Here is a 13,540-nt window from a genome sequence, read left to right as displayed (position 1 = left end):
TATTGTCATCTGTTTGAAATTTGTATTAGCAGTGAAATCTAGGAATAACTTCATTTTATTTATGTAACATTTTCCCAACAAAAATAAATTTTAATGATAATTTCTAGGTATTTTACAAATATACCAAAAAATATTAGGTATAATAAGTGGGAACACCTATGTACCTTTTGTTTACAATTAAACTATTATTTACTCTGGTAATGAGACTCTTACACTATTATGTTGGATCCACTATGGACTGGACTCTCACTATTATGTTAGATCCACTAAGGACTGGACTCTCACTATTATGTTAGATCCACTATGGACTGGACTCTCACTATTATGTTAGATCCACTATGGACTGGACTCTCACACTATTATGTTAGATCCACTATGGACTGGACTCTCACTATTATGTTAGATCCACTACGGACTGGACTCTCACACTATTATGTTAGATCCACTATGGACTGGACTCTCACTATTATGTTGGATCCACTATGGACTGGACTCTCACTATTATGTTAGATCCACTATGGACTGGACTCACACTATTATGTTGGATCCACTATGGACTGGACTCTCACTATTATGTTAGATCCACTATGGACTGGACTCTCACACTATTATGTTAGATCCACTATGGACTGGACTCACACTATTATGTTAGATCCACTATGGACTGGACTCTCACACTATTATGTTAGATCCACTATGGACTGGACTCTCACACTATTATGTTAGATCCACTATGGACTGGACTCTCACTATTATGTTAGATCCACTATGGACTGGACTCTCATTATTATGTTAGATCCACTATGGACTGGACTCTCACTATTATGTTAGATCCACTATGGACTGGACTCTCACTATTATGTTAGATCCACTCTGGACTGGACTCTCACACTATTATGTTAGATCCACTATGGACTGGACTCTCACACTATTATGTTAGATCCACCATGGACTGGACTCTCACTATTATGTTAGATCCACTATGGACTGGACTCTCACTATTATGTTAGATCCACTATGGACTGGACTCACGCTATTATGTTGGATCCACTATGGACTGGACTCTCACTATTATGTTAGATCCACTATGGACTGGACTCTCACACTATTATGTTAGATCCACTATGGACTGGACTCACACTATTATGTTAGATCCACTATGGACTGGACTCTCACACTATTATGTTAGATCCACTATGGACTGGACTCTCACACTATTATGTTAGATCCACTATGGACTGGACTCTCACTATTATGTTAGATCCACTATGGACTGGACTCTCATTATTATGTTAGATCCACTATGGACTGGACTCTCACTATTATGTTAGATCCACTATGGACTGGACTCTCACTATTATGTTAGATCCACTCTGGACTGGACTCTCACACTATTATGTTAGATCCACTATGGACTGGACTCTCACACTATTATGTTAGATCCACCATGGACTGGACTCTCACTATTATGTTAGATCCACTCTGGACTGGACTCTCACACTATTATGTTAGATCCACTATGGACTGGACTCTCACTATTATGTTAGATCCACTATGGACTGGACTCTCATTATTATGTTAGATCCACTATGGACTGGACTCTCACTATTATGTTAGATCCACTATGGACTGGACTCTCACTATTATGTTAGATCCACTCTGGACTGGACTCTCACACTATTATGTTAGATCCACTATGGACTGGACTCTCACACTATTATGTTAGATCCACCATGGACTGGACTCTCACTATTATGTTAGATCCACTCTGGACTGGACTCTCACACTATTATGTTAGATCCACTATGGACTGGACTCACACTATTATGTTAGATCCACTATGGACTGGACTCTCACTATTATGTTAGATCCACTATGGACTGGACTCTCACTATTATGTTAGATCCACTATGGACTGGACTCTCACACTATTATGTTAGATCCACTATGGACTGGACTCTCACTATTATGTTAGATCCACTATGGACTGGACTTTCACTATTATGTTAAATCCACTATGGACTGTCCCAAGAGCTAGCTTCTGTTCTCGGTTCGCAGCCGAGTGTGAAGCGACCGGAATGAGAATCAGCACCTCCAAGTCCGAGTCCATGGTTCTCGCCCGGAAAAGGGTGGAGTGCCATCTCCGGGTTGGGGAAGAGACCCTGCCCCAAGTGGAGGAGTTCAAGTACCTAGGAGTCTTGTTCACGAGTGAGGGAAGAGTGGATCGTGAGATCAACAGGCGGATCGGTGCGGCGTCTTCAGTAATGCGGACGTTGTACCGGTCCGTTGTGGTGAAGAAGGAGCTGAGCCGGAAGGCAAAGCTCTCAATTTACCGGTCGATCTACGTTCCCATCCTCACCTATGGTCATGAGCTTTGGGTCATGACCGAAAGGATAAGATCACGGGTACAAGCGGCCCAAATGAGTTTCCTCCGCCGTGTGGCGGGTCTCTCCCTTAGAGATAGGGTGAGAAGCTCTGCCATCCGGGAGGAACTCAAAGTAAAGCCGCTGCTCCTTCACATCGAGAGGAGCCAGATGAGGTGGTTCGGGCATCTGGTCAGGATGCCACCCGAACGCCTCCCTAGGGAGGTGTTTAGGGCACGTCCAACCGGTAGGAGGCCACGGGGAAGACCCAGGACACGTTGGGAAGACTATGTCTCCCGGCTGGCCTGGGAACGCCTCGGGATCCCCCGGGAAGAGCTAGACGAAGTGGCTGGGGAGAGGGAAGTCTGGGTTTCCCTGCTTAGGCTGTTGCCCCCGCGACCCGACCTCGGATAAGCGGAAGATGATGGATGGAAGGCACTATGGACTGGACTCTCACTATAATGTTAGATCCACTATGGACTGGACTCTCACACTATTATGTTAGATCCACTATGGACTGGACTCTCACACTATTTTGTTAGATCCACTATGGACTGGACTCTCACTATTATGTTAGATCCACTATGGACTGGACTCTCACTATTATGTTAGATCCACTATGGACTGGACTCCCACTATTATGTTAGATCCACTATGGACTGGACTCTCACACTATTATGTTAGATCCGCTATGGACTGGACTCTCACTATTATGTTAGATCCACTATGGACTGGACTCTCACTATTATGTTAGATCCACTATGGACTGGACTCCCACTATTATGTTAGATCCACTATGGACTGGACTCTCACACTATTATGTTAGATCCGCTATGGACTGGACTCTCACTATTATGTTAGATCCACTATGGACTGGACTCTCTTACAATTATGTTAAGACATGTTCTAAGTCTTTTACACATTTCAAAGTCATTTTCTAAGTATTTAAGACCTTTTCTAAGTCTTTAAGACATGTTCTAAGTATTTTACACATTTTCTAAGTCTTTAAGACATTTTCTAAGTCTTTTACACATTTTCTAAGTCTTTAAGACATTTTTGAAGTCTTTAAGACATTTTCTAAGTCTTTAAGAATTTTTCTGAGTCTTTTACACATTTTCCAAGTCTTTAAGACATTTTTGAAGTCTTTAAGACATTTTCTAAGTCTTTTACACATTTTCTAAGTCTTTAAGACATTTTGTTAGTCTTTTACACATTTTCTAAGTCTTTAAGACATTTTCTAAGTCTTTTACATATTTTCTAAGTCTTTAAGACATTTTCTAAGTCTTTTACACATTTTCCAAGTCTTTAAGACATTTTTGAAGTCTTTAAGACATTTTCTAAGTCTTTTACACATTTTCTAAGTCTTTAAGACATTTTTGAAGTCTTTAAGACATTTTCTTAGTCTTTTACACATTTTCTAAGTCTTTAAGAATTTTTCTGAGTCTTTTACACATTTTCTAAGTCTTTAAGAATTTTTCTGAGTCTTTTACACATTTTCCAAGTCTTTAAGACATTTTTGAAGTCTTTAAGACATTTTCTAAGTCTTTTACACATTTTCTAAGTCTTTAAGACATTTTGTTAGTCTTTTACACATTTTCTAAGTCTTTAAGACATTTTCTAAGTCTTTTACATATTGTCTAAGTCTTTAAGACATTTTCTAAGTCTTTTACACATTTTCCAAGTCTTTAAGACATTTTTGAAGTCTTTAAGACATTTTCTAAGTCTTTTACACATTTTCTAAGTCTTTAAGACATTTTTGAAGTCTTTAAGACATTTTCTTAGTCTTTTACACATTTTCTAAGTCTTTAAGAGATTTTTGAAGTCTTTAGGACATTTTTGAAGTCTTTAAGACATTTTCCAAGTCTTTTACACATTTTCTAAGTCTTTAAGACATTTTTGAAGTCTTTAAGACATTTTCTAAGTCATTACGACAGCCATCCATCCATTTTCTTCCGCTTATTCTTTTTGGAGTCCAGGGGGGCGCTGGTGTCTATCTCAGCTAAAATTGGTCGGAAGGCGGTGTACACCCTGGACAAGTCGCCACCTCATGTTACGTCATTTTCTGAGTCTTTAAGACATTTTCTGAGTCTGTTGCACATTTTCTAAGTCTTTAAGACATTTTCTGAGTCTTTAAGACATTTTCTAAGTCTTTAAGACTTTCGTATCATAAAAACAGAACCACTTCTTCCTGAACATCAAAAAGTGTTTCACAAGAACTTAACAACACAACAAAATATTTGGGCGACAGGACACTCAAAATATAAATAATAAAATGATAAAAAAGAACATTCTGGTGAAACATACTGGATGAATTTGGATAAAATTGGGGGACGAAAATAGAATGTGTGAAGGATTTTGACGCCCAGTTCAAGTTTATTCCTATAATGTCAAAATCTATCATCCATCCATTTCCTACCGCTTGTCCCTTTTCAGTCAAAAATCTTTCAAAATGAATATTAATTGCTATTATTAATAATAATTAATAACAACAGTTTTCATTTTCCTAAAGGAACTCTCCTGAAGGAATAAATAAAGTACTATCTATCTATCTATCTATCTATCTATCTATCTATCTATCTATCTATCCATCCATCCATCCATCCATCCATCCATCCATCCATCCATCCATCCATCCATCCATCCATCCATCCATCCATCCATCCATCCATCCATCTATCTATCTATCCATCCATCCATCCATCCATCCATCCATCCATCCATCCATCCATCCATCCATCCATCCATCCATCCATCCATCTATCTATCTATCTATCTATCTATCTATCTATCTATCTATCTATCTATCTATCTATCTATCTATCTATCTATCTATCTATCTATCTATCTATCTATCTATCTATCTATCTATCTATCTATCTATCAATCAATCAATCAAGTCCGGTCTCCACCACTTCTTCAATATGATCTCTCCTTTACACAAAGTGTAAGCGCATCTTCTTCAACACCCCACCCTTATATAGACCTCTTACGTCACAGTCCTACGGCAACACTGGAGGGACAAAACTCCTCCTCTTTACCTAACATTTCTCCGGTAAGTTGGGACACTCTGAATTGTTTGTTACATATTTATCTATTAAGGGAGGAATGTATCCAGCCTGCAACTCTTTGGTGGACAAGTGTTCCCTATTTGCAACGTTACAGAAAAGTAGATGATATTATATTTTGAATTAAAAAAAAAATGCGGTAAAATACAAGCTGATTCTTTTGTGCCTTTAAAAAAGATCTGGAACTTTACATTAAAACGCTCTCTACCTCTAACAACAAAAAAGCTGTGAAAACGATGATGCTGTGTTCCAAATTTAAGTTGTTTGATGAATCTGAATAAGTCTACGGCTTTGCATTTTGTTTATTATATATATATATATATATATATATATATATATATATATATTTTTTTTTGTATTCTATTTTTATTATTTTGAACTTACAACCTCCTGGCGCTGTTTTGTACTGTTTTCATAATGTTTTATATTGTTGTTTGACTTACTGTTCGTAATTGTTGAAATTTATAAATAAACCTTTAAAAAAAAAAAAATACAAGCTGATATTTCGCGCATGCGCAAAAGGGAATTTGAGCCGACCAAGATGGCGGACTCAGCGACTGTGACCGTTACTTTCGTCACAAATACCTCAAATATTTGTCTTTCCTTTGTTCCGTCCAACGGAAGTTGAGTTTGGAGCGATGGGGTGTTACCGGAAGTGAAGATTGAGGACGTGATAGAAGACGGACGACGACTCCTCTGCTAAGATGGCGACGTCACGTAAAAGAGAAAGTGAAAGCGAATCAGCGCCGCCAACTTCCAGCAAATCACCAACGCAGGAAAAGATGACATTTGCAGATAAATGTGAGTGAGTTGAAGTTTCCAACAACGTTGTTTCCAAAAAATTAGCTGACGTCGTTGAAGAAAGCGAAGAAAGAGCCGCCATGATTGTTAGCTTGAAGAAGGCAGTGGAGTTCACATCAGAGGAGATGAAAGAATGCAAAAGTCAAATAAAGAAAGTGGAAGCGCTTGTGTAAAGAAAATAACTGTTTGGATGAAGGTGAAGCTATGAGGAAGCAGTGCCTGGGGAATCTGTGGTCAGTTCCTTGGTGGCAAGGCCCCGAGGTGGATGAGACCAGCTCGGAGTTCCTTAAGTCTCTGGATGCTTTGGGACTGTCTTGGGTGACAAGACTCTGCAGCGTCACGTGGACATTGGCAGAGCGGGGTGGTGGTTTCTCTCTTTAAAGGCCTACTGAAATGTCCTGGGTTCGAATCCAGGCTCGGGATCTTTCTGTGTGGAGTTTGCATGTTCTCCCCGTGAATGTGTGGGTTCCCTCCGGGTACTCCGGCTTCCTCCCACCTCCAAAGACATGCACCTGGGGATAGGCCCCTCCCACCTCCAAAGACATGCACCTGGGGATAGGTTGATTGGCAACACTAAATGGTCCCTAGTGTGTGAATGTGAGTGTGAATGTTGTCTGTCTATCTGTGTTGGCCCTGCGATGAGGTGGCGACTTGTCCAGGGTGTACCCCGCCTTCCGCCCGATTGTAGCTGAGATAGGCGCCAGCGCCCCCCGCGACCCCAAAAGGGAATAAGCTGTAGGAAATGGATGAAATGAGATGTTCTTATTTAAACGGGGATAGCAGGTCCATTCTATGTGTCATACTTCATCATTTTGCTGTATTGCCATATTTTTGCTGAAAGGATTTAGTAGAGAACATCCACGATACATTTCGCAACTTTTGGTCGCTAATAAAAAAGCCTTGCCTGTACCGGAAGTAGCAGACGATGTGCGCGTGACGTCACGGGTTGTGGAGCTCCTCACATCTGAACATTGTTTACAATCATGGCCACCAGCAGCGAGAGCGATTCGGACCGAGAAAGCAACAATTTCCCCATTAATTTGAGCGAGGATGAAAGATTAGTGGATGAGGAAAGTGAGAGTGAAGGACTAGAAGAAAAAAAAAAAGGCGAGGGCAGTGGGAGCCATTCAGATGTTATTAGACACATTTTGTGATAGAGTAGGTTACTCTGGATATGAAATGCTGGTCTGATATCTTCTTAGGACAAGGACTCCGGTCAGAGAAGAGGCCACAGAGAGGCTTTCAGGCACTCTTTAATGGTAAAGTTGAACAAGTGGGATTAATGTTTGGGTAGGTATGTGCGCGCGTGTGTGTGTGTGTGTGTGTGGTCTAAAGGGAAAACATACAAAGAATGATTAGGATACATTGATGCAATATAACATGCAATAATATAACAGGATATGTATAATATTATATCTAATATAATATCCTCTACAATGTCTAATAAAACAAATATACAAATAAATGTACATGGACTATTAAAGCAATCCAATAGAGATGAATGGGGAATAAGCACTGTTGATTAAGACAGCGCTTGAAACCTGCTCCGTGTCGCCATCTAGTGGTAAGATAAGGTAACTACTGTGTAACAAGAAATATTAACAGGGCGAAAGTTGAGCTGGCGAATTATATCGTCAAACAGAAACATTGTTGCAAACAAACACTCGGTTAAGGCTACCTCTAACACATTATAGGCATGTTAGCATTAATGACCGTGCTATACTCCACTTATACTTACATTTTAGTCAGGAACGCACACAAAGCTGTTTACACAATCACCCAAGAGCCCAAACTACGCAGAAACGCTACAAACAGGAAACGACGTCTCAGAACAGATCGCCAAATTAAGAGCACAGGAAATCTAACATCTGCGTCAGAATACAATAAGACTAAAACACTTTCTGACACATTTACTTGGATAATTCTGGAAAATCCCTTATCTGCTTATTGTGTTACTAGTGTTTTAGTGAGATTATACGGTACCTGAAAGTCGGAGGGGTGTGGTGACCGCCAGTGTCTCCAAGGGAAGCCACGTTTCTCGACGAGACAAGGCAGCCGGGCTGAGATTTTTTTTTTTTCCCCCTCCACGGTGTAAGGCATCCGACAGTCGGTTTCGGCCGGTGAGGGGAGGCAAGAGAGTCCACAGCTGCAGGAGGGACGACGCAAACTCTCCGCTCATGTCTACAGTAAGAGCCGAATGTAAACAAGGAAACACCGGCTGTGTTTGTGTTGCTAAAGGCGGCCGCAGTACACCGCTTCCCACCTACATCGTTCTTCTTTGACGTCTCCATTATTCATTGAATAAATTGCAAAAGATTCAGCAACACAGATGTCCAGAATACTGTGTAATTATGCGATTAAAGCAGACTACTTACAGTCGTGATTGGTGCTGGAAGAAAATGTCCGCTTCAATCTGTGATGTCACGCGCATGCGTCATCATTCCGCGACGTTTTCAACAGGATACCTTGCGTGAAATTCTAAATTGCAATTTAGTAAACTAAAGCGGCCGTATTGTCATGTGTTGCAATGTTAATATTTCATCATTGATATATAAACTATCAGACTGCGTGGTCGCTAGTAGTGGCTTTCAGTAGGACTTTAAGAAGGGGAACCTGAGGTTGTGTTCCGACTATGGTGGGATCACACTCCTCAGCCCTCCCGGTAAAGTCTATTCAGGTGTACTGGAGAGGAGGTTACGTCGGATAGTCCAACCTCAGATTCAGGAGGAACAGAGTGGTTTTGGTCCCGGTCGTGGAACTGTGGACCAGCTCTATACTCTCGGCAGGGTCCTTGAGGGTGCATGGGAGTTTGCCCAACCAGTCTACATGTGCTTTGTGGACTTGGAGAAGGCATTCCACCGTGTCCCTCGGGAAGTCCTGTGGGGAGTGCTCAGAGAGTTTAGGGCAGGGGTAGGGAACCTATGGCTCTAGAGCCAGATGTGGCTCTTTTGATGACTGCATCTGGCTCTCGGATAAATCTGAGCTGACATCGCTTAACAGGATAAGTAATGAATAATTCCACTTGTAATCACAGTGTTAAATTTGGCCATTCCCTGATTACATAGCTGAAGCTGCTTCTAAGGGGAGGAGTCACATTGCGCAGCAGCCTAGCACTGGTTCATAAACAGTTCAAACAAAATGTGCTTGGAGCGGTGTCAGGTTTGCCCCTTCTCTGCTCGTCCGCCTTATCTTCTTGGAGACTTTGGTTCCTGATACGGCTCCTCCCGTGGCTGTCCAGATCTGAAAAACAGACACTTCTACGGCAAGGCGCACTTACAAGCTGTCTGCCTTTGCTTGATAAGGACAAGCACAAGTGGATAGTACCCAGAGTCACCCTGACTGCAAGCAAACAAGTTGTGTGATAACTTATATACAATTATTCTGACAGTCTCTCTTGTTCAGTGGCCATGTTGGAATGTTGTCCCTCAACCTGAAATCTGGAAGTGCCTCAATAGTTGACGTGATTGCAACCCAGTAATTATTGTTTATTGATTTACCTAAGTCAAGGATAGAATTCTGCGTTTTTGCCTTAAGCCCATGGAAGAAAAGGGCCCTAAAAGAAACACTACACACACATGCAGTACGTAGAATAAAGTAGTGAATTCATGAGAAATGTTTCATGGATCGTGTCAGAATTAAAGTGTGATTGTGTGGTTTCTGTCCTGCAGACGTCCAGCAGCTGATCGGTCATCCAGAAGAACTTCCCCTTCGGCCGCAGAGGCGGAGCTTCACTTTGAAGCTGGAGGATCCGCAGCCTCTTCACATTAAAGATGAAGAAGAGGACACAGAGTTCCCCTACTTTAAAGAGGAGGAGGAGGAACTCTGCGTCACTCAAGGGGGAGAGTGTCTTCAAGGGCCGCAGCAAGCTGGTTTCCCCGGGTTCCCACTGACTTTTGTCTCTGTGAAGACTGAAGATGATGAAGAGAAACCACAACAAGAAAACTTCATAGCGCCGCTGTCGGATAGTGAGGCTAAAGACGGGGTTGAAGTAACTCTGAGCAGCGATACAGACTGTGAAGGTGATAAGAGGACTCACGCTGACAACAAACACTCTGAATGCTCTAAAGAGACGAGAGGTAAAAATAGTTTTAGCTGCTCGGTTTGTGCTAAAAGCTTTTCTAAAAAGTCCAATTTCAGTCGACACAGGAGAACGCACACGGGCGAGAAACCGTTTATTTGTCCCGTTTGTGGTAAAAGCTTTTCTCAAAAGAGCCATTTGTCTGAGCACACCAAAACACACACGGGGGAAAAAATATTTAATTGCTCATTTTGCGACAGAGGTTTCTCGCAAAACAGCAATCTGACCAAACACATGAGAACGCACACGGGAGAAAGACCTTTCAACTGTTCGGATTGTGGTAAAAGCTTTTCCAAAAAAAGCAATTTGACTGAACACATGAAAATACACAAAGAGGAGAAACCTTTTGATTGTTCATACTGTGGCAAAAGCTTTTCGAAGAAGGGAAATTTGACCGAACACATGAAAATACACACAGGAGAAAAAACATTCCATTGTTCAGTTTGTGATAAAAACTTTTCTCAAAAAAAGGTTTTGACTGAACACATCAGGACACACACAGGAGAGAAACCATTTATTTGTTCAGTTTGCGATAAGGGCTTTTCACAGAAAAGCACTCTGACCAAACACAGCAGAACACACACAGATAATGAAAGACTTTAAAGTGTGGGCTGCAGGGGGCAGCGGTGGTTCTGCCTGCAAACTTAGAGCCGGGCCAAGTTAGAAAAAGTGACTGAGAAAGCATTGCAGTGGTTTCCTTTTTTGCTTTTGCCTCGCTCGCCTCTGTATGCCACACAACTGTTTTTTCCTGGATGTAAATAAAACGTCTGACTTGTTCATAGTCATCCTGCCTTCTTCCTGTCCCGACAGCTTCACAATACAATTGCTGTTCGACACCCTGAACTGAAGCATCAACAAATCAGTGACACGGAAGGAAACTATATATATGTCACATATTATTGGATTGATTACGGTGTTACACAAATTATATGCAATCATTTGCAGCTATTCTATTTTCTTCAAATATTATCTTAAGCAGTCCCCAAAGCCGCCACAAGATGACAGCAGTGTGACGTCATTATTGCGTGACGTGTTCAGTCAAATTGGATTATAAGGCGCACTGCCGATGAGCGGTCTACTCTATTTTCATACAAAAGGCGCACCAGATTCTAAGGAGCATGAAATAGGTCATTCTATTATTTTTTTTTCTCAATTTAGAACCCTTCCTTGTGGTCTAAATCAGTGTTTTTCAACCACTGTGCCGCGGCACACTAGTGTGCCGTGAGATATTGTCTGGTGTGCTGTGGGAAATTATGCAACTTCACCTAATTGGTCCAAAAAATATGTTTTGCAAATCAATAAATATAATAATGTGCCGTTGTCTAGTGCAGTGGTTCTCAACCTTTTTTCAGCGATGTACCCCCTGTGAACATTTTTTTAATTCAAGTACCCCCTAATCAGAGCAAAGCATTTTTGGTTGAAAAATAGATAATTAAAATCCAGCACTATGTCATCAGTTTCTGATTCATTAAATTGTATAAAAGTGCAAAATATTGCTCTTTTGTGGTAATCTTTTTTTGAACTATCGGGAAAAAAAAGATAAAAAAATAACTAAAAACTTGTTGAAAAATAAACAAGTGATTCAATTATAAGTAAATATTTCTACACATAAAAGTAAGTAATTATCTTTAGGGATTTTAAAAGAGATCCATCTGGATTCATCAACTTCATTCTAAACATTTCTTCACAAAAAAAAAAAAATGTTTTACATCAATATTTATGGAACATGTCCACAAAAAAATCAAGCTGTCAACACTGAATACTGCATTGTTGCATTTCTTTTCACAGTTTATGTACTTACATTCATATTTTGTTGAACTATTATTCAAAAAATATATTTATAAAATATTTTTAAATTGTTGCTATTTTTTAGAATTCTTTTTTTTTTAAATCTCACGTACCTCTTGGCATACCTTCAAGTACCCCCAGGGGTACACGTACCCCCATTTGAGAACCACTGCTCTAGTGCAGTGTTTTTCAACCTGTTTTGTTACGTAAAAGGTATGCAACGCTTAAACCAAAAATGAACAAAAGGCAAGTCTCGCTAGGAAAATGCACAGAAGCATAGGGAGGGCTATGCAAAACAAAAGTAAAACTGAACTGGCTACAAAGTAAACAAAAACAGAATGCTGGACGACAGCAAAAACTTACAGCGTGTGGAGCGGAGATGGCGGCCACAAAGTACATCTGCACATGACATGACAATGTCCAACTATTTACGTATAAAATACTACACGGTCTAGCTCCATCCTATCTTGCCGATTGTATTGTACCATATGTCCCGGCAAGAAATCTGCCTTCAAAGGACTCCGGCTTATTAGTGATTCCCAAAGCCCAAAAAAAGTCTGCGGGCTATAGAGCTTTTTCATTTCGGGCTCCAGTACTCTGGAATGCCCTCCCGGTAACAGTTCGAGATGCTACCTCAGTAGAAGCATTTAAGTCTCACCTTAAAACTCATCTGTATACTTTAGCCTTTAAATAGACCTCCTTTTTAGACCAGTTGATCTGCCGCTTCTTTTCTTTTTTCTCCTATGTCCCACTCTCCCTTGTGGAGGGGGTCCGGTCCGATCCGGTGGCCATGTACTGCTTGCCTGTGTATCGGCTGGGGACATCTCTGCGCTGCTAATCCGCCTCCGCTTGTGGTGGTTTCCTTCCTGCTGGCTCCGCTGTGAACGGGACTCTCGCTGCTGTGTTGGATCCGCTTTGGACTGGACTCTCGCGACTGTGTTGGATCCATTATGGATTGAACTTTCACAGTATCATGTTAGACCCGCTCGACATCCATTGCTTTCGTCCTCTCCAAGGTTCTCATAGTCATCATTGTCACCGACGTCCCACTGGGTGTGAGTTTTCCTTGCCCTTATGTGGGCCTACCGAGGATGTCCTAGTGGTTTGTGCAGCCCTTTGAGACACTAGTGATTTAGGGCTATATAAGTAAACATTGATTGATTGTTTGAAAGAAGGATAGCGTACACACAACTTAAATAGTCTTGATTGCGAAAACAAAGCAGGTGTGGGCAATAGAACTCAAAGGAAGGCGTGACGCTGCTACAGGAAAACACCAACAAAACAGGAAGGGTCACCAAAATAACAGCGCAAGACAGGAACTGTAGCACTACACATAGGAAACAACAACAAACTCAAAATAAGTTTTCATTAATAACCTTATCTGCTGGTGGTGTGCCTCTTTATATTTTTTCATGAAAAAAAATGTGCCTTGGCTCTAAAAAAAT

The 13,540-nt window shown here is 41.0% G+C and overlaps 1 protein-coding gene across 1 annotated transcript; it reads left to right on the top strand.

Moving 5' to 3' along the window:
* The first annotated feature begins 5,959 nt into the window (after positions 1-5,959).
* Positions 5,960-11,084, top strand: LOC133549421 (gastrula zinc finger protein XlCGF8.2DB-like). Its single transcript, XM_061894808.1, has 2 exons — positions 5,960-6,229; positions 9,898-11,084. The coding sequence occupies exons 1-2, from the start codon at positions 6,133-6,135 to the stop codon at positions 10,908-10,910; spliced, it is 1,110 nt and encodes a 369-aa protein (XP_061750792.1). The 5' UTR covers positions 5,960-6,132; the 3' UTR covers positions 10,911-11,084.
* The last annotated feature ends 2,456 nt before the right edge of the window (positions 11,085-13,540 follow it).

This window comes from Nerophis ophidion, linkage group LG01 (genome assembly GCF_033978795.1).
Source record: "Nerophis ophidion isolate RoL-2023_Sa linkage group LG01, RoL_Noph_v1.0, whole genome shotgun sequence".
NCBI classification, from domain to species: Eukaryota; Metazoa; Chordata; class Actinopteri; order Syngnathiformes; family Syngnathidae; genus Nerophis; species Nerophis ophidion.
The sequence above is the reverse complement of the archived record's forward strand: the minus strand, read 5'-3'. Positions and strand labels throughout refer to the sequence as shown.

Bases quoted from the DNA above. Each gene is read 5' to 3' on its own strand.
- LOC133549421 (XM_061894808.1), top strand. From the start codon at position 6,133: ATGGCGACGTCACGTAAAAGAGAAAGTGAAAGCGAATCAGCGCCGCCA. The intron at 6,230-9,897 runs GTGAGTGAGTTG...TCTGTCCTGCAG, and splicing joins GATGACATTTGCAGATAAAT to ACGTCCAGCAGCTGATCGGT.